Genomic DNA, 21,938 nt, shown 5'->3' with positions numbered 1-21,938 from the left:
TAAAATAGCTAAGCTCTGCAAATAACATTTATCTGGAACCAACAAGGTCCTAGACATTCCTAGATAATAAGAGTCGAATGATACAGATAAGTGTACTTATTGAAGGGAGAAGGTAGAGTGGTCTGGGAGGGCTTGCTATAATGAAGGGTTGATTCTATTTACCCCTTCCCATTTCTAGTTACTACCATTGCAACTTTAGGCTTGGAGTTAGTTGTCTAACCACTTGGCTTCCCTGCCTCCAATCTGTGTTTCTAAGCCATTTTACAGACTCCTGGCCCTAAAGGACTGCTTTCCCATATTTCCCTGACAAAGAGGTTACAGAGTCCTTAAATCCTAGCCTGCTTGTCCAGTTGTGCTCCCACTGCTAACCATTACTGCCCAACCTGCTCTAATAATGCTGCCCTATTTCCCTTGTATTTATCCATCTCCCTCCCATCTCTAATCTTCAACTTTGTCCTTTTTGTTTTGGGTAACATAGGCACATAATGGATATTTTAAAAGAACAGAAGAATATGCAGTGAAAAATTCTATTCTGTAGCCATCCAGTACGCGCTCCCTGCAGAAAAAGTGCATATGAGTCTTTCAAAATCTGAACCCAGCCTAGCCTACCATCATACTCCTTTCCATCATACTTGCTTCAAGAAAGCTCAAATGCTCACTGTTTTTGTTTTCCTAGAGGACCCTGTTCCCATTGCTTGGATGGCCTTCATAAAGCCCTCATTGGATTAGCATTTCCTTTTCTGAACTTGCACTTTACTTGCAACAAGTCTGGTTGCTCCTGAAGTCAGTACAGGATCTACGTGCTTGCCACATAGAGTTCGGTATAAACCACAAAAGGTCATAAACGGAACAGCTACCACACTGAGTAAAGGAATGGGTCTCTGCAAAAGAACAAACTGACCAGTTCTTTGTCCCTGATGCCTTCTCCTTTCTCTGCACCCCTTCTTGCCCCAGATTGCCAACTTCCCTTGTCTTCCGGAGCAGGAAACCAGCAGTGCACAAAAAAGAGCCTACGTACCTTCAAGCGAAATTGCGCGGAAGGATGCTGGGAGAATTTTGTCCCCTCTGCTCCCCGTCTCTTTAGTCGCAGGGCGAGCACTGCGTCGGCGTGCGTGCCTGCGCAGCCGCAGGGCCAGGCGAGTGGGCGGGGCCGGCTGTTGGCGGCGGTTGGCGTGGCCGAGGAGGCGGCTGCACGTGCGGGCGGGGGCGATGCGTCACTGATCGGTGAGGCGCCGCGAAGGGGTCGGATTCCCTTCGAACTCTGCCCCCGGCCCCCTTCTCAGTTAGTGCATTCCGCGGGCGGGGGGGTGGGGAGCGGCCATTGGGAGAGGGGGGTGTCACGACGATCACCGAGCAGGGGCGGCCTCTGGGCCGCCTCCGGTGGAGAGGTTGGCGAGGGGAAAACGGGTTCTGCAAGGAGGAAAGAATGACGGAAAAGGGGCACAGGACTCCCCGGCTGGGCCTGCGGGACGGAGCCAGTTGTCCCGACGCAGAGGGTGGAAACTGGAGGGGGTAGGCTTGTCACTCACGGGCCTGGGGGTCCCTTCCTCCTTCATTCAGGAGGAACAAGGATGAATATGACTCAAGCCCGGGTTCTGGTGGCTGCAGTGGTGGGTCTGGTGGTTGTCCTCCTCTACGCCTCCATCCACAAGATCGAGGAAGGACACCTGGCTGTGTACTACAGGTGAGCAGCATGTGCAGTCAGCTCAGGTTCTAGAGCAGGTAGACAGGGGACTCCCCGTAGAGTAGCATCTAAGAAGTTGGGTTCCCTCTGCAGCGTCCGGGAGAGCCTTCTCCAGTCCTCGGAAGTGATTTTCGTCCCGGCCCCTGGGAGAGTGTGGGGGCCAAGGCAGGCTTTTGCAGAGCCCTCTCCGGGTGTTGGATAGTTTTAGCACTATGTACGTTTTGTGCCAAGGTTAAGAGTCCCTACAGTTATTCCTAGTAGACAGTAAGTGCAATTATTGGTAGAAGAAATGAAGGAAGGAAGAAGGAAGGCAGGCAGTGGTCACTTCACCTGTAACTGAAGAGACGGATAAATCATCGTTGTATTACATACAACTGTGTAGGCTTTCCGTTTGCAGCTTTAAATGCTGTTTAGAAACTCTGGTCCCGTTTGTAATGGTTCTTTAGATTTTTCCCCCCCTTTAAAAGCCCCTAGTGTCTGGTTTTGGCTTATAATGCCAAAACATGATGACCATGACAATTGTTTATACTCCTATCTCTTCCCTGGACCTGGAGAGAGAAACACAGCATGATGGGCCACCCTCCTCTCACTTTACCCTTTCCTTTCAGGTTGAGGAAAGGAATGGTGTGGAATGTGTTGCTCTCTAGTTGAGCTCGAATAGCTTTTCCTTCAACATAGTACCGGCAGTTCCTTTTGATATAGACAGAGGGCAACCTGGAGAAATTGCGATAATGGTGTATTTGAAAGGGCCTCAACTTCTTTCTTGTTTCCATCATCCCCCCAAAATGATATTTCTACTTTTTGATCCATTCTTAGTCTTAGAAACAGTCTTCCCTGTGAAATGCTAGTTTCAAATACAAGTTTAGTGATTTGTCTTAGCAGATGGAGGTCCAGCGTAAAAAGATGACTGATTAGTTCGTATTTCCATCTAGTTCAGCATTGTCATCTTGGCAGTAAAACCAAGGAAAGAACGTTTCGAAGCATGGCTCTCAGAGAATTAGGGATGGACCTAAAACAGTTCATCTTTTCTTTGTTATTTGTTATGAGTTTTTTGCAAACCTGTTTATATTTTCAAGATAGAAAGCTAAGTTACTCTTCACAATGTAAAATAGGACTGCTTTTTTATATTTGCCCCCAAAATGCCTTCTTTTTATAATTTTCAAGATGTGCTTTCATAGTTCTCACATTCCAGCATTTGGTGAACAAGTCCACACTTACCTCCTATCTATTTATAGTCGTATTCCCTCACCCTTTATCTTTCCATGCTAATTTTTTTGTTGTTTATGATATAGACTTTGTATCCCCAGTATTTTAATTCCCTTGCAGATAGATTAAAAGAATCTTGAGCCTCAGAAGTTTTCTCCTTTCTTGAAAGTTTGTCATTTTTTTTTCAGTGTGGTGATGAAATGTATTATGTTTTGAACTGGCTCGTATCATATACAATTAAAGTACAGCAACTAAGAGCCATTAGACTTTTTTTTCCCCACAAGTTCTTCCCAGAGAATCCTTTGTACCTGAGAGCAGTGCGGGAGACCCAGAGGTATGGTTGGTAGAGCTTATGAAACAAGCTGTAACATCAGCAGTTTAATGTGGACTTTTCACCTTCTTAGCTCTGGCAGATATTTTAGGGACCAGCAGTTGTTCATCATGAGTAATTCATATTAGTAAGGCTTTAATAGGTCAGTAGCATGAGTAAGAGTGAATATTTATTATAGCATTTTAGATTTGGAAAGGGAATTTCTCTCTTTATAATCTTGTCAAATTGAAACATCTTTTTGCAGGGGAGGAGCTTTACTAACTAGCCCCAGTGGACCAGGCTATCATATCATGTTGCCTTTCATTACTACGTTCAGATCTGTGCAGGTGAGTGATTCTTAGGAAAGCCTCCACACTGGATAGACAGGTGTGACAGGAACAGTTACGACATTTGTGGGTGGAGACAGATTTCCTTATTGCTTAAGCAAATGGTGGTATTGACTTAAATGCAGAAAAAGTTCAGAGTACAGTTGTCACAGCACAGGTTATGGTTTTGAACCACCTCACTCTCTGGAAGTATATTAGCAGTAAGAGCTAGGTGACTTGGAAGATCTGACTGGAACGGACTTCTCCCATCTATATAGCAGGTTTTCTGTTGCTGCAGTCAAAATAAAATCAGGACTTTAGAACACAATTAGAAATACAAACCAGTGATTACTTGGTTTAGAACAGTGTTTGGTTTCCATAGAGGCAAGCTCTTGGGCTACTGTTAACATGGCGAATCTGAACTTTAATACACAGCTCTTCTGCCTCACATTTTTGTCGGGGACATTAAGCATAATTTTATGTGGAACCTTAGTGAATGTTCTATTCTGATAGTATTCCAGAACATTTGAAATAGTGTCTGATCATTGAGAATAGTGTCTTGGCCGTGGGAGATACTTGTTAAATCTCTTGACATAAGATGACAAAACAGGATTAGATTGTGACTACTCTTGCAAGCTCGGTATGATTATATTTCTTTGGGTTCAGAAATTTGTCTACTATCTGCTAATTTTTCAGGACTCAGGAAAATTTAATGTATTTATCTTGTAATTTAAGTCTAGGCTTCCCATGAAGTGAGAGTTTCATTATGAAATCTTAAATCTTCCAGAATTCCTTTCAGTTCCTTTTAGATGGCTTAGGGCAGAATTGTGTATGTTGAAGCGAAATGTGTTTTTTATTTAGTTAGACTGATTTCCGTATTTTCCCATATTTATTTTATTCACTCTTGCCTTGATTCATGCTGTCACCTCTTCTCTCCCCATCTCTCCCTTCATTTCTTCTCTCCTGTCTACAAATCGCCAGCCTTCTTAAGGCTCTTCGCAAATCCCTCTTCTTCTAATCTATAGCTCTAAAAGTCTGTATTGTAAATTTTGGCCCTTGGTTTTATTTCTCTTAGTAATGTTGTCTTGTATTGTGCTCTAAGTTTTGTGTGTATTTTCTTTTTCAGAAAGTCTCCAGGCTTCTTGAAGGCAGGGGTTGTAACCCATTTATATTTGATATTTCTACTTGTGAAAGTTGTTAAATTGAGCTGATTTCTTAGGAAGCAGTATGGTGTAGTGAACATGGGGCCAGAAATCTGGAGACTTAGGTTTGGCTCTGGCACCAGTTAGTTACACGACTTAGCAAAAATTACTTAACTGCTGTAGACTTCATTTATTCCTCCATGAAAGAATGAAAGAAGGGGCTTTAGTTACGTGACCTCACCAACAGCTCTAGCAGTCTACAGTGATATTATTAATGGCATCATCAGAGCCTTAGCGATTAGGGGCTTTTCAGATCTGTTCAAAGCCAGGCGAATCTGTCTACCTTCCTGGAGCTTGGTGTGTTGAGTCATACTGATGGAGAGAGATGTAAAAAAGCTACAAACAATAAACATTAAATAGGTTTTAGAGTTCAATTGCACATGTAACAAACAATATATATATAGTATATACATATATTGTAATAAACTATCATGCTTACAAGAAATGGAAATGAGTAAAAAGATTTCAGTGTAAACTAATTTTGCATTTACAAAAAAAGTAAATGCTGAAGCCAGTGTGACTAAACAGAAATGTTCTTTTTTTAAATATGTGAAACAGTAACATTCTAGGAAAGAATTATATTAATAAAACCCTTTAAGAAATTGTTCTTATACAAATGAGATGTAAAGAAATTTATTTTTAGGGATTTTTGGAACACATTAGGAGACCTAGCCTTCTATGTTGGTGTAGAACATGGAAATTGAATTGGTTAATGTTTTGAAGGAAGTAAAATAAATTGAATGCATCTCTACATCAACTCCTCTCACTCTCCCTAGAACCTGTCACTGTGCTTACCATCACCCTAATCTCTCAACCCTTGTGTTATATTCTGTTCTTTTCGCTCCTGGAATTTTGTCTGCAACCACTTATTAAATGCTTCCTCCATTATGTCTCCTGGATTGACAGCTTTCAGTTTCCATGGCCTTTACTAAGTCAACCTAAATAAATGAAAACTTTAGCTTCCCAGCTGGTTTTCTCGTTCTAGAGATGATGGATAATGAGAACTGTGCCACATGTGAGCAAAGGAATTAAGGAAAAAAACATATTTTGAAAGGTTCATTTGGAGGCTGTCTATAAGATAGACTAGGGAGAGCCCAAGCCCCCCAGTGAACATTTCAGGGCACTCGATCTAATATCACCATGTTCTCGTCTCAGAATTGCAGCTTTCATCTATATCACCCCATCTGCTCCAGGCAAGCCAATCTGCTTCCTGTCACCTGTATACACTGTTTGTCCTCACCTTTGTGTATTTGAGTAGGACGTTTATTGAACCTAAGATGTTTCTGTGCCTCATCTGTTCTTATTTCTCTCCCTCTAGACCTGACTTATAAATACTTCACCTCAGAGGGCTTTTCAAACTATCATTTTACTCTCTGCCACTTAATACCTAACAATTGAGTTTATACCCTGTTATTTTACACCTGTTATGGATTGCTTTGTAAGGATATTATTTCCTGTGTTGGATTGTGAGCTGTTTGGAAACAGGGACCATGCTTTCCATAAAGTAATATGTTGCTCTGTGCTTAATAAAGTGCCTTGTGTCTAGAACACACTCACTAGGTGCTCACCTACAGGAGGCCATAGAGTGAACTAGAGAGTCATTCTGGATCAGAACAAAGGTGTGCAAGGGCAAAGTAATTATAATATGTACCAGATTGTTGGTTCAGTAGGAGGAAGCAGTACTGGTGGTGGCACTTCTTTTGAGAGATCACTGGGGCTTGAACTAAAATACTGACTATTGCTTTAGAGAAAAAGTTGCAGTTGAGTTCAAGGGTACCTTTGAATTGTAGACTACTTGTATGCATATAATGGTTATCTTTTACCTTCACTGTAAACAGTAATAGTAGAAGTGGAATCAAAGTTCAGAGCACAAGTCCTAGCAGTAGGATCCTTCTGGGTAAGCCATGTAGTTTGCAATCCCAGGCCAGCTCCAGGCAAATAAGGGACTCTGAGAGGTTTAAAACGAAAACTTTTAGATTGAACATTGAAACTTTTCTAGTGCATCCTGATTCAGACATTAGCTTTAAAATATTTTGTCTTAAGGCTTTTCGTCTGCTAGGATACAACAAAAAATCACTGTGATAGCTAATCTTTGGTGACTGAAACTGTAATGGAGCTCTCGTGTACTTACCTCTCAGCAGTTCTCCAGAGGTTTTCCTCTGGGACCAGTAGTTCTTTGACACTATGTATCCTGAGTATTGATGAGATATTTTTACCTCCCCAGACAACACTACAAACTGATGAAGTTAAAAATGTGCCTTGTGGAACAAGGTAAGCTTCCCTCCCTAACCAACCTCCTTTTAGTTCAGATGGCGTTTCTGTTAATAAGTTGTGATCAGTTAAACATCTTTTCAAATAAGCATGGTAGTCACCTAGGGGGTTTCTCGTCTAAGCATTATTTGAGAAAAGCCCTATCTCCAAATAGGAGTTTTCCATCTTAGGAACCATAGGGTGTTATTGAAAAAAGTAGGGTTTTAGAGCCACCAGACCTAACTTCAAATACCAGCACAGCCACATTGAGTTTTTTATTTTAAATATACTTTATTTTTAGGATCCTTTTAGATTCATAGCTAAATTGAGCAGAAAGTACAGAGTTCCCATATATTCCTTGCTGCCACACATGCCTTTATTGACTTTTCTAAGCCTAGTTTCCTCATTTGTAGAAATCAGGTAATAAGACCTACCTTGGAGAGTTATTATAAGGATTAGAATTAGTGTATATAAAAGTGCCTAACCTAGCACTTGACTCAGGGTAAGTGCTCAATAACAGATTGTTTAAAGTGAAATCATCTCATCTGTAGTATTAAATGCCATGTAATTTAGAGTTTCTGATTCAGTAACTCTGGAATAAGGCCCAAGAATTTGCATTTCTAGCAAGTTCCCAGGTGATGCTGGTCCTGCTGGTCTGGGGACCCTATGGTGAAAATCACTGCCCTAAAAAATTTTAGGGAGATATAGGCAAGCAAATCCCAAATTATTTCTAGAGTATAATCAGTACGTTGAATTGTATCAAAAGAAGAATGCAAAGTTGAAGGTGTTTTTTAAATGCTCTGTTATAAATGACTAAAATATCACTATTACAAGACTATATAAAAGAGGCTATGACATCTATAGAAGGACAAATGCTTTTTAAAAGGGAGCAAATTCCCTTTGTTTTAAGATATTTGACATCAAGTTCTCCCTAGGTCTATCTGTAACTCTCTTTTATGGATTCCCTTTAGAGATGACTCAAAGTTGGCAGCTGATGAGATTTTGGATAATTTTTTTTTTCATCTTCATGCTTTCCTATGTTTCTCAAGATTTTTTTCAGTAAGCAGGTATTGCCCTATTTTATGAGAAAAAAATGTCCTTGTAAGTTGGTAGGAAGGCTTAGTTGTATAGCTAAGTTGTATAACTATAGTTGATAACTTCATGTATCTTAAATTGAGGTTCACATTCCCTTCAGGGTAGGCCAGGAAGTATAGGAAGCCATTAACAAGACCTTTCTTTCTGGAGTATCAGTTTTACTTGAAGTTCTGGGGAAAATTCTTTTTTTCATATTAGAATAAATACAGATAAAAAGTAGATTAAAACTATTTGATGAGTTATTAAGATAAGGCAGGAAACCAAAAGAATATCAGACTGTGGCTGGCCTCCACTCCCCCTGGAGAACCATTTTACTTGGTTGTTTAATGGTAGAGTTTGAGAAGAGCAGTGCTTTAGCTGTTGTCTTCAGTTAGTAAGGGCAGAGTGCTATGTGCTATGTAGCTCTGGGTTACAGGTTTAGTCTTCCTGTGAGCTCACTGGATCACACAGTTACAGAGCTGAGCCTTTGTTTATACAAGGAACCAGGGTTATTTGAGTAGTGACTAGTGGGGTCATTTTAATTAGTCAATAGTATATGTCTTTAGATTTTCCTTCTAAATTTCTATAATGTGTGATATGTTTGATGATCTGGGATTATAATAGATTTGTATATGGCTCATACTTTTTCCATTTCTTTGTTTTTAGTGGTGGGGTCATGATCTATATTGACCGAATAGAAGTGGTTAATATGTTGGCCCCTTGTGCAGGTATGGTACTACTGATCTGTTCTGTTGTTTTTATAGTTATAATCAGAGCATTTATAACTAAGAGATTCCCTGAGGAATAGCAAGGTACTTTTAAAGTTTTTGTGACTTCATTCATTTCTGATAGATATAAAAAAATAATCACGGGATCCTCTTCATTTCTAAGGAATGGTGGCAGAAATAGGTCACAAGTCCTGGACAGAGTTGACTTTCTGCAACTAGATGGGTTACTCTGTTTTTAAAGAGCAAGACAGTCATTGATTATTTCTAGAATTCCTAGAAAGTAGCACTTTATCCAGTCAGGAAGAGAGATAATTTCCTTGCATGCTAAAAGTCTGTAACTGATCAATTCCTGGGCCACATTGATTTGTGACTATAGAAAAATCTTTTCTAGTTGAGATTTTCTATAACTTGCAAGCAATCTGAAAGTCTACAGTGTGGGGAAACATTTTCTTACAAAAGATGAAAACCCACAGAGATGGAGTGGATACTATTCAAGTAAAAAACTCCGAAGTTCTAAAGAAAATCAGCCTTTTTTTACGTTTGATTTTTTTTTCCCCCAATTTTTTTTTTTTGTGGTAAAATACACATAACGTAGAATTTATCATCTTAACCATTTTTAAGTGTACAGTTCCATGGCATTAAGTACATTCACATTATTATGCAACCATCCATCTCTATAACTTTCCATCTTGTAAAACTGAAACTCTGTACCCATTAAACAATCACTCCCCATTTCCCCTTCTCCCAGGCCCTGGCAACTACCATTCTACTTTCTGTCTCTGATTCTGACTGCTTTAAGTACCTTATATAAGTGGAATCATCCAGTATTTGTCTTTTTGTGACTGGCTCATTTCACTCAGCATAATGTTCTTAAGGTTCATTCATGTTGTAGCATGTGTCAGAATTTCCTTTTTAAGGCTGAATAATATTCCGCTGTATGTATAGACCACATTTTGTTTATCCATTCATCCCTCAGTGGACACTTGGATTGCCTCCACGTTCTAGCTATTGTGAATAATGCTACTATGAACATGGGTATACATGGGCCTCTTCAAGACCCTTCATTCAATGGAAAGATCTGCTATTTTATCTTTATTATTAAAATCGGCATGCTTGGTATATACGGGATACTGTGTTCAGCAAAAACAATTTTAAAAAGCGAAGTTAGAATGTTTGCACTAAGAGGTTTTTATTTTACTTGAGAAGACATGTTGCCAATATATATTGAAATGTAAGGTCATGCTAAATTTCATGTTACTGGAACAGGCACAAATAGCAAAAGGATTTCAGAGCAGAGAGCAAGTTGTGTTACTGTCAAGTGGATTTGGATTATATTTTTCAGTGATTAAGTATTTCCCTTGTCTTTTTTCATCTACTTACCCTGGTAACAAATCAGTGAAAATGGATTATGATTGGAAAAATATAAGAAGAGATTGCTGGTTCTCTAGCAGGAGATAAAGAGGAAACTATTGGATCACCAATTCATTTGGAAATGACCAAGCAAACGAGTTAGTTAGGAAGTATTTATTGAATACTGGGAAGGCCGTTGGATCAAGTCCTTGGGTCTGAAGGGAACAAGCAGCATGTTTTAATAGGTAGCGCACAGGTTCTGGTATGATCTAGTATGTTCCCTTAGGCACATTTCTGAAATTCTGTTTTCTTAATTAGCTTTGTTTTTGAGAATTAAATGCCAGTGTTTATAAATTGCCTGACATAAAACCTGGCCCAGTAAATGTTCGCTTCTTTCCCTTCTAACCTGGTGTCCTTTTTATACAGCCTTTAAAAACTGCCATTTTGAAAGTGGACTTTTGCAGCTGCTTCCTTCTTTTATTCCCACTGTTTCTCTTTACCTCTTCGCTAAACTTTTGCTTAGCAGTAATAGCCTTACACTTTTCTGCTTCTGGTTTTTGCGCCTCACAATTCATCTTCATACTGCGGCCAAAGTACAAATCTGATTGTGTTGTGCCCTTGATTGAGAACTTTGACAATTCCTTATTACCTCCGAGATATGTATGCCCTCCTTAATATGGAATTTGAAGTTTGTCCATTAGAATTACAAATGTAGTAATATCTGGAAAATTTAAGCACAAGAAGCACATCAAGGTTTTGAGTTGTGTTTCATGTTTTCACTGTTTCGTTGGCACTTTCCCACGTGTGTATTATATCACTGTAACTTTTAGTTTGGCTGAATTAGAGATACAGGGGTAAACATGGATTGTACCTCTCCTTCAGTGTTTGATATCGTGAGGAACTACACTGCAGATTATGACAAGACCTTAATCTTCAATAAAATTCACCATGAACTGAACCAGTTCTGCAGTGCCCACACACTTCAAGAAGTTTACATCGAATTGTTTGGTAAGCGTCTCCTTGGCTTAAAATATATAAATAACCAATTGGAAGTCTTGTTCAACTCCTTTATGCACACTATAACAATATTAGTAAACATGCTATTTGAGCACTTCTGAATTTATGATAGAGCAGTTGTCTTTAAAATATTCCTGAGGCCGGCCAAGTGGTGCATTGGTTAAGTTGGCTTGGGACGCCAGCTCTGAGCAGCAGGGCCCCGGTTTGGATTCCACTTGTGGGCCGGTGGCGCTGCGCCCTCTGCAGCTAAGTTGGTGAACAATGTCTTGACCTGGTGCTGGGCTGCCGTGAGTCGCCGGCGATGGCATAGGCTGCAGTGGGGCTGGTTGGCGGCGGGCATGAGCTTTTGTGAGCTGCTGTGAGCCTCCATGAGCAGCTGTCCAATGGCTGGTAGGCGAATGCCTCGCCCGGGAAGAGCGCAGTGATCACAAAGCCAGCATGGGCCAGTGAAGCCACGTCCTCCGCGGCTGGACTGAGGAGCAGGGGGACAGCAACTTGTCTGTTCCCCTTCCCCGATTCCCCAGCGCTGTTCCCCTCCCCCAGTTCCCCAATGAAATCTTTAAAAAATAAAGAAATAAATGTTCCTTAAGTTTAACATTTCTTATGATTAAGTTAGTAGTTACTCAGACAAGATATTTTAAGAATGATAACCATTTTCTGAAGTGCATAATATATATAACTTGGTAGAATTTGGAAAAAGATCATTACTTATAGATTATATTCTGTTTTTACTATGATAACTTACTCAAAATTAGCTTTGTTGCTATTCTAATAGATAATTCGGGGAACTCTAGAAGTCTGTGTCTTGCAGTTTCCCAGGACCCACCCCCACTTTTGATGATTTGCTAGGAGGACTGACAGGACTCAAGTTGTACTCACAGCTAAGATGTATGACAGCAGAAGGATGCAAAGCACAATCAGCGTAAAGAAAAGGCAGTGGCGAAGTCTGAGGGAAGCAAGGCACAGGCTTCCAAGAGGGTTCTCCCATTGGAGTCACGCAGGAGACACTTAATTACTCCAGCACTGAATTGTGACAACGCATGTGAAATGCTTTCTACTAGGGGAGCTCATTAGAGCCCGGGGTTTTTATTGGAGGCTGGTCACATAGGCACCCTCTGCCTGGCACATACCAAAATTTCAGACTCCCGGAAGGAAAGCAGGTGTTCAGAACAAACCACATTGTTTGTATCAACGGTTTAGGCATAGTGAGTCATTCTTATCCATTCTGGGGATAGTGGGAATCCTCTCTGAATCCAAATTCCCACGTGGCAGCCAAGGGCCAACATGCAAATAGGCCTTTCTAAGGATTGCAGCTTCAGGCTCACTGCGTTAACTCTATTCTGCACAAGTTACTTTGATTTAGAGTAGTGAGAGCTCTGACCAGGGCTTGGGTTGTTGCGGCTGGTTGCTCACTTCTTCCTCCTGGAATTCTTAGTGAATTTCTTAGAGGCCGGCGTAGGTAGATGGTTAATCAGTTTAGAAACCTACCAGTTGATTCCTTGTTGGTGACTGACAGCTACTGGGATGGTGTATGAGAAAACTGACCTATCCTGATCTGTCACATCACTGGTGTTTTTAATAATGGTGAAAGTACTGTTGAGGTGGATTGAAAATTCATGAGTTACAAGACCAAGTGAAGTGACATCTTTATTGTACATTTTCATGATCTTTCAAAGACTTTCCTATGAGCCTTTTTCCACCCTCTCTATTTTTAAATTCAAAATGATAGGCAGAGGTTCATGGAAATAAAATTCAGTTACTTGAGAATTTTGGGTAAAGATTAACTGAAGATAAGTATTTGTGGTTTTGTTTTGTTTTTTAATGAGACTCAGAACACATTAAGTAACAACACTGAATTAAGATATCAGAGACCTAAATTTTGCATTTATTGGATAAACTTAGACTAGCTACTTGTCATCTTTCTTAATTTCTTTGTTCGATAATTCCTTACACTTTCTCCCACACAAAGTGATACATACATATATATTTATTTATTTATTTATATATATATATATATATATATATATATATGTTAAGCTCTGCAAAAGAGTAATACTTTTAGATCTAATAATAATTGGTTTTGTTTCAATATTAATACAATGTAAAAATATTTTTTTAAGTGTCATGAGAGCTGTTGTTTTTGCCTCCTAAAACAGATCAAATAGATGAAAACCTGAAGCAAGCTCTGCAGAAAGATTTAAACGTCATGGCCCCAGGCCTCACCATACAGGTAAGCCTTTTTTCCTAGGAAAATTTAGGAGCTCTGAACTTAATTGTCCTTTCATCAGACTATTTATTCAGTAATTATTTAATCGAAGTGCTATGGTGATTTATAGAATATCTTTGTCAGTTTGGCTTTAGGTCTCTGCCAAAATAAAATACTCTTGTAGCTTATCATGGGTGGCATTTTCTTCTGAACTCTTAGAGGAAACAGATAAGCTGAGGCTCTTACCAGGAAATAAAATCCATGTACTGCTATGTGTGAGGCATTACTAAGATGCAGTAATGGTTATAAATCAGTGGAAGAGTATCCTTTTTTCATAATCTTACTGAGGGTGCCCTTAGTAAGATTATGAAAAAGGATTTCAGGTATCAGATTTGAACAATAATTCTAGACAAAATAGATGTGACAAAGTATTAATTGACAAATTGATTGGATGATTATTACTTCAAGAGTTTAGAGTTAGAGAACATTGCAAGAGAGTCTGCCTGGAAATGACTGATTAAGTTGGGATTTTAGTTAGATCTGGAAGAATTAGTAAGATCTCTGTGAGGGAGAAGAGGAGGAAGGTAGTTCAGGTTTGTGGGGTGGCCTGAGTCACAGCAAGGGAGCAAATAAAATTGGTGGTGGTGGGGGGTGGCGTTGGGAGATAGGGTGGTGAGAGTTACATGCCTGCTTTTTTGGGTCAGTATTTTTCAGATTGGATTGAAATCCATTAGTGGGTTCTAAAATCAGTTTGGGTGGGTCATGACCAGCATTTTAAATAAAATGGAATTGAAAAGGAAAAGAAATCAGCACATGGGTCATGTAGTCAGTTTAACATTCTGTGAAATTTCAGTTGTTTTAGGTAAGTGTGTGGAAGGTGTTTATGTTGGGTGTCACTGTAAAATGTGTTTCTTGCTGTGGTCGTTCATGGTCAATAACATTTGAAAGCCATGGCTCAGAATCTGGATTACCTCAGAAGCAGTAATATGGCTTCTAGAGCTCTTTGTCAGAGTTTCTAGGAGGTGAGTTGATTGTTGTGAACATTACTGCAGCTAGATAAAGCTTTGTTTGGTGTCCTGTGTCTGGAGTGTTGCTCTGCTACTGAGGGTGTGCATTCACTATGAGTGATCATGTGAGATCCCATAAACGAGACTGGAAAGATGGTGAATGTCTTCCCAGTCCTCATCCACACTGTGCTGTTATCTCTGATGGGTGCCTGGGGGTGGGAGTGGGGGTGGGGGGTGGAGGGAGGAGGGAGCCGCCGAAGTTAAGCAGTCATCTGAAATGTCCAGAGCTAATTTTGTAAAATCTTGGTTGTACGTTCCATTGTGGCTGGAGGAGCTTTTCAGTTTTAAAGATAAAACATGTTATGTCACCGATTCTTATATTCTGCCCAGGTTGTTAGTTGGAGTTCTAGCTCATTCTTTTTAGCAGCTGTCTAGAATTTCTTGCTTTATGTTACATAACCATTTCCCTATTGTTTCTATTTAAGTTTTTTTTTTTTTGCTATTAGTAAGCAGTAGTGTAGTGAACATTCCTGACACATCTCCTTGTATGTACAAATTATCTTTCAAAGTGAGTGTACAAATCTACATCCTTATCAGCAGTATGTATGAATACTTGTTTCTACAACCTCAGCAGCATTTGAAGCAATTAGATGTACTAATTTTTGCTAAATGGGAAAGTGTGAAGTTCTTTCTCTCTCTTTGATTTGCATTTCCTTTTTCATGAGGTTGAGCATCTTTTGACTTTTTTTGGTGTTTTGTACTCTCCTCTGTCAATTGCCTATTCATACCTTTTGTCTGTTTTCTGTTGGTGTGGTTTTGGGTGGGGGAGGGTGGGTTCAAATGTATGTTTATAACCCAGGGGTCAGTTTCAACAGATATACTTATTTCATCAGCATTTTTTTCCTTGATTCACTCACTGTGTGTGTGTGTGTGTGTATACGCACGTGCATGTGAACGTTCATTTTGACCATTATTTTTGGATATGTTATTTTATTTCTTAAATCTTTTATGATGCAACTTACTCATGGTATCTGTTACAGTAGGTGTTTATATTTTCACATTTGAAAATTATGATATTTCCCGAGAATGGCAAGCACATAGTATGTTCTTCAGCCTCACACAAGATAGAAGTCTTCAGAAAGCAGTTCTAGTTTATGCTTCTTTTTGTAAGACTAAAAAGATAGGTGGCTAGTCTCTTAATTAAATGCAGTATGACAGTGCTTCCATCTGAATCTTGATTAAAATGTATTGGAAGTCATCTTTATTTCTGTTAGACAAGTGGTGAAAACTGGCATCTTGCACAAATTCTGGTTCTGAATTTTTGTCTTCTGGATATCTCCATCTGTTGTTCTTTGTGGCCTCATGTGCCTCACCTTCAGCATGTAATGAGTTTCCTCACCACAGTCCCCAGCGTCTTATTCCATTTTACTCTAATTCTTGTATTTTGTTTTAATAGTCCTCAAAATTACGTATAGATTTGACTGTTCTCTTTCACGTAGGGAAGGCTATGTTGCTGAAACATTTTTAAAAGCCTTCTTTCAAAAGTCTTTAAAGAAGGCTATGTGCCTAAAAGCTTTGTTGCTTAAAAGTTTAGCCAGTTTTCAGAGGGAAATTACAATAACTTTCTTCAGATCAGCAAAGTGTTTTGTGTGTGTTTCCTGTGTAGGTGGGGAGTGAGGGATGTTTCCCTAGTAAAACTAAAAGGTTTTGAGAGATCAAGTCCTTGTAGAAAAGTCAGCTTTCAAGAAACTGCGCTTTCCAAGTAGATGAGGTAATTATGTCAAAGTACACTGTGGTTAGGGAACCATGTCCAGTAAACAGTGTCTAGAAGGCAAGTAGACTTCGTTCTAAGTGAGATTCCAGCAAGAAAGAATTAAGCTGTTAATTGGCATTTGGACCGTTTATTTATAGCCAGTACTGAATGATTACATGTTTAGGAAGTGGTAAATTCATTTACTGTACGCTGTATTAAGTTACATGTGCTATCTGGGTTTTTTATTTTTATTTTTGTGTTTGACTGTTTCCTACTTTACAATTTACATGTTTGAATTTTGCCTTCCTTTTGTTTCTTTGGTTTGCAAGTTTGAAAAGGAAACCGAAGTATCCATCTAAAGAGCTTTGTGAAAGGTCTTGTAAGAGAAAACTTTTCCTCTGAAGGAGTTTATTTCCTCAGGGGATAGAGTGGTTTTTCCTGTAACCAGGCATTTTTTTTTAAGGAAACAAGAAGCAGTTCATTTTTGATTCTTGGTACGATGGCAGGAAAAGTAGATTTTCTCTTGGGATCCCCACATGTGTTTGGAGGCAGCTGTCATAGTTGTTTTATTAGTTTCATTTGAGGAGCTCTTCTGTAGAAGATTTAGTTTGAAGATTTATTTTTCAAATATACTTTGGCTTTTTCACTTTTATTTTTTAGGCTGTGCGTGTTACAAAACCCAAAATCCCAGAAGCCATAAGAAGAAATTTTGAGTTAATGTGAGTAATATGCATGGGATCCCAACATTTTATTTAGGGCTGTCTACATATTAATTTGTCAGTCTAGAGAAACTTATGTGTGAGATATTACACTCCGGGGTGTGGTATATGCCTGTCTTCCATACTTTAGTAATATTGCCTATCCTGGTGTCTTAATTCCTACCTGATTCTTATTAGTTTTCTCTTTATATACGGACATTTCAGGAGCAGCTTCAGTGGCTAAGGATGCAGTGTGTTGTAGAACTATTGTTGGAAGCCAAGGAGCTATAATTTGGTTGTGAATAATACCTTGAATTAAAAATTAATAGAGGAGAGAAAGAATTAGCTGTTAAGGTTGGAGAGAGTGCCTATAATTTGTTACTGTGTTACAATGGTAAGAATAGATACCATATTGGTATAAAGTTTGGTTTGTATGTGATTGTGTATCTAAATTTAGACCTGGATCTTTATAATTTGCCTGAATTGATTCCTGGTAGTATTCTCTTTTATGTGTCCAGGACTGACTGAGTATGAGAAGTTACTTGCTTGGCATGAAGTTAGTTTCTTTTTTAGAAGATCCCTTTTAGGGGAATACCTATTACAGTTGAAATGGCAGTATTACTCTCATGACAGGTACTGAAAAGAAGAACAAAAGTCATTAGGAAATTATGCTGATTTGTTAAGAGGAAAAATATGAAATGCTTGAACAGTAACTTTGCGACAGCCAAGAATACAACAGATGTATAAATACAGGGGTCCAAGATGTAACAATAACAGTACTGCTTTATGGAATGATATACTTCTGAGTCCTTATTGTTCCCAAGTCTGTAGAGTTTTATTTTCCCATTTTTTATTGTAGAAAAGGAACTCTTTCTTTAAAACGATAAAGCACAGAGTGCCAGACTGGATAAATCATGGGTCTGATCCATTTATAGAAAAAAAATATTTGTTGAAGTCTCAGTTTGGTCTTAGGCCTTAAATATGATGGCTTCTAGTGATGGAAAGATGAATTCAATGTGTTCTCTGCCCTCAAATACCTCATAGTATCCACAGTGTCATTTTTGTTTATCAGTGTTGGCAGGAGGAAAGGGGAGAGCTTTGGGGTAAATGTTTGGGGAAGGTATTGGAGTTACTGCCCAGATAATTCTGGATCTTTCCTAATGTTATAGACTGTTAGAATTCCAGGATTAAAGCCGCTATGGGGTCATGCGGTCCAACCTCCTACCTAATAGTGGTTTTTTTGTACCATTCCTGCCATGCGGTCACCCACTCGTCACTTGTACATGCTTAGTGCTAGGCCAGCCATTTCCATCATTAGAAAGCTCAGATTCTTAGAAAAATTTTCCTTACATGGGGCCCTAGTTCACCACCTAATAAACTGCCACCTAGTTATATCTTTTGTACAGCAAATAGGGCCACTGCACAGGGTGTCTGCCTAAGGAGGGGCTGAAATCCAGCTCCGTTCTGCTTGCCAAACCATGCACCTCAGGGACTTGATCTGCCCAAGGGTGGGTGCCTTTTGCTAATGGGCCCGGAGGTGCTGTATGAGCTAGCCAAGACCTCACAGCAAAGGAAGCGCTTCTGTACTCCAGATACTTCCTAGCACAGGCCTCTCCATGATACAGTCAGAGGGAAGAGTCAGTTTAAAATTCAAATGTACTGAATTTCATTCCTACCTCTGAGTGACTGTGGGCAAATAATTTAACCTTTCAATCTCTGATTCATTGTATGTAAAATAGGGTAACACCGCTCTTGCCTGTCTTAATGGGTCAGAAAGTTTTTGGTGCACATGGTTCTGTGACCCATGATAGAGTCAGAATTACTGCCTGTGACTGCACATCATTTCTAATTTTTATAATATTTTGCTCCACAGGGAGGCTGAGAAGACGAAACTTCTTATAGCTACCCAGAAACAAAAGGTGGTGGAGAAAGAAGCTGAGACAGAGCGGAAAAAGGCTATTATAGGTATTTGGATTTCTTTCTGAAATGGATGTCTCTAAGTACGTGTGCTACGAGTTGGTCCTGTTCTTTGTCAGCTTCATGTGAGATACTGATGGGACTCAAATAAGATTGCACCATACAGTGGAGAATTCTGGAAACTTTTTAGTACAGTCGGATGTCCTAAGGCCTTTAAAAGCAGATGAGGCCAATACTTAATGAAGTGTTTGGCTTTCCATCATGTCGTTGGCTGCCACTATTGTCTTTTTCAAGGATGGGGAAAGTGGATGGGGTTTGGGGGCAGCTCTAGCCTCTGTGGAGTAAGATTTTTGTTCATGCAGCATAGGGGAGTTCGGGGCCAAAGCTCAGGGTTATAGTATGCACCCATGCTGTTGACATGCACCTCGTTTCATCTGGGTGGAGAGATCCCACCGTCTCTGACAGCCCGGCAGGATTGCTTACAGCTGGTTTTGAGTCACAGTGGCTTCCCTAACACCCCAGGGTACTGATTAGACTGCCATCTTAGCTCCCAGCTGTTCATTCCTTGGCATGCTGAAAGCTTAGGAAGTCTTCCATTAAATATTTCAAATATTGTAGGACTGTACGGAAAACGGTAAAAAGAAGGCTTAACATTTTTCCATATTTTCTTTTAAGAAAAACATATCTGCCTGAAGCCTCCTTTGTCCTTTCCCTGGTCTTATTTCTTGACCTGTCTTCTCAGTAGCTTCTATTCTGAAGTCGATTTATATCTTTTCTGCCCATATTTTTATACTATTAGTATGTAACAATAAATTCACAGAATTGTTTTAAACTGCAAAAATGATATCGAACTCTACCTTTCATTTCATAGCTTGCCTTTTTAAACCAACGTTGTTTGAGTTTTATTTATATGATACATGTTCATTTTTAACGACTGTGTATTTCATTCTATGAGTGAACCTCAGTTTATTCCGATTGATTATAAATGATGAAGAGTTAGGTAGTTTCCAGTTTTTCCTTATTATAAAGAGTGCTGCAGTAATGCCCTTATCCAGGTCTTGTGTGCACATGTGAGGGTTTTCCTCGAGTCGTGCTATTCCACCTGTGGTATGGGTCAGTGCTTATCACCAGCCTTTTGTTTCTGATCTACAATGAGATGAGTACAGAATATGAGGATGGGTGTTAAGAAGTCTGTACAGCCTTTTAACACAGTAATTTTATGTCTGTTGAATCTTATAATAAAAAACTGGAACTTGTGCTTTTGTTTTTAATATTTTTCTAGTAATTCATTTTTATTATAATTTATAAAATTTTGGTTCCTAAAAGATTTAAATACCAAAAAAAAAGTGTCTTTTCCCACAGATTCCTGTAGAACACATATCTTGAAGTAGAATTGCTGGGTCATAGGGCATATACATCTTTAAATTTATAACATACTGCCATATTGCTCTCCAAAAGTGATTCTTCCATTCTCCCTTCTCTTCAGCAGTGTGTGAGTTCCAGTCTCTGTGCTGCCATATTGAATTCCCTTTTCTCCACACCCTCCTCAGCCCTTAGAATTATAACATGTTTTAAAATTTATGCCAGTTCGTGGTAGACATGGTAGCACATAATTTCAGTTAAATTTCTCTGATAACTAGTAGTGTTGAGTATTGTTTATTGGTCATTCATGTTTCCCTTTTCTTTTTTTTTTTTTTTGGTAGTATGTGAATTGTCTTTTAATATCATTAATCCATTATTCGATTACTTTTTTTGAGTTAACTTGTAGAAGTTCTTTATATCTTTTGGATATTAATCCTTTCCCAGATTTATGCATTGCAAATATCTTCTCTCAACTTGTGGCTTGTCTTTGAACTTTATGATGTTTTTGACATATATATATGTTTAATTTATTTTTTACATGAAATTTGATTTCATGTAATCAAATTTATCAATCTTCCTCTTTCTAGTTTGTGCTTTTCCTGTCTTGTTTAAGAATTTTTTCTTGGGGCCAGCCGAATGGCTCAGTTGGTTAAGAGCTTGCTCAAGAGTTTGAGCTCTGAGCAACAGCAGTTCGAGTCCTGGCCCGAGCTGAGCAGCCACTGAGCTGCCAACAGGTAGCAGGATGGCTCAGCTAAAAAAAAAAAAAAAAAAATTTTTCTTAGCCTCAAAGTAAACATTTTATTCTAAAAGTTTTAAAGTTTTGCTTTTCATATTTAAGTATTGAATCCATTGGGAATTTATTTTAGTGTTTAGTGTGACATAGGAGTTCAGTTCTATTTTTTCCAAATGGAAATTTCTGTAGGCTGTTGATTGAATAGTTCATTATTTCCTCTACTTTTTTCTACTGTCACATCTGTATGTAGCAAGATCGTACATATGATTTGTTCTGTAGCTAGGGTCTCTATTTTGTTTCAATTTCTTAGTCTAGCCTTCTTCAATATTGTTTTAATTATTATAGCTTTTATGTTAAGTCTTGCTATCTGGGAGAGCAAATTTCTCCTTAACTATTCCTAAAATTGTCTTGGACTATCCTAGGTTCTTTATTCCTCTGTATAAATTTTAGAACCAACTCCTCAAGTTCTGTAAAATACTGTATTAGGGTTTTGACTGGAACTGCATACCTGTATACTTCACTTTGGAGAGAATTACAATATTTATAATATTGAGTCTCATAAATCTGTTATATTTCTCCATTTATGAGACTTGCCTTTGAAAAAAGTGTCATGATTTTCTTCTTAAAGTTCTTGCACATCTTTGTTGGAAATTTATTCCTATATATTCCTCAAGTGTTTTGCTATTATAAAAAGGCTATTTTTTGAAGGTACTTTTTCTAACTGATTTTTGCTTTTGTATTGGTATACTGTTGTTTTTTTGTCTTTTAACAGTCTTGCTCAAAATGCTGCTATTTCTAAATAGTCTCTTGGATTTCCCATGTGAGCAATCATATTGTCTTCAGATAAGGACAGTTTTGGTTTTTTATTGGTAGTCCCACATCTTTTAGTTGTATCTTATTGCTTTAGGCTTTGCCTTGTTGAAAAGAAAGATGGTTACAGGCATTCTTGTTGTCTTCCTAACTTTAAATAGTCCCAATGATGTTGACGTTTCTTAACTTTTATTGGGTTAATGAAGTTTCCTTCTTGCTTGTCAAGAGTTTTTATCATGAATGGTTGTTAAAACTTTTAGGTTTTTTTTTTTCTATATCTGTTGGGATGACTATATAATTTTCTT

At 38.7% G+C, this 21,938-nt stretch overlaps 1 protein-coding gene across 2 annotated transcripts in view; it reads left to right on the top strand.

Annotated features, from left to right (window-relative positions):
• Positions 1-139: 139 nt before the first annotated feature.
• The window catches only part of ERLIN1 (ER lipid raft associated 1), a 31,117-nt gene continuing 9,318 nt past the window's right edge, over positions 140-21,938 (top strand). The window contains exons 1-9 of one of the 2 annotated variants that reach the window (XM_019636325.1): positions 140-1,224; positions 1,561-1,684; positions 3,466-3,547; positions 6,953-6,999; positions 8,719-8,780; positions 11,013-11,138; positions 13,304-13,377; positions 16,774-16,832; positions 18,685-18,776. In XM_019636325.1, coding sequence (XP_019491870.1) covers positions 918-1,224; positions 1,561-1,684; positions 3,466-3,547; positions 6,953-6,999; positions 8,719-8,780; positions 11,013-11,138; positions 13,304-13,377; positions 16,774-16,832; positions 18,685-18,776 — 973 coding nt within the window. In that variant the 5' untranslated portion in view covers positions 140-917. Of the gene's footprint in view, positions 1,283-1,560; positions 1,685-3,465; positions 3,548-6,952; positions 7,000-8,718; positions 8,781-11,012; positions 11,139-13,303; positions 13,378-16,773; positions 16,833-18,684; positions 18,777-21,938 lie in introns of both variants that reach the window. The other variant, XM_019636326.1, reaches the window with a different exon arrangement.

Source organism: Hipposideros armiger, unplaced genomic scaffold, assembly GCF_001890085.2.
Source record: "Hipposideros armiger isolate ML-2016 unplaced genomic scaffold, ASM189008v1 scaffold_28, whole genome shotgun sequence".
Classification (NCBI taxonomy): domain Eukaryota; kingdom Metazoa; phylum Chordata; class Mammalia; order Chiroptera; family Hipposideridae; genus Hipposideros; species Hipposideros armiger.
The sequence above is the reverse complement of the archived record's forward strand: the minus strand, read 5'-3'. Positions and strand labels throughout refer to the sequence as shown.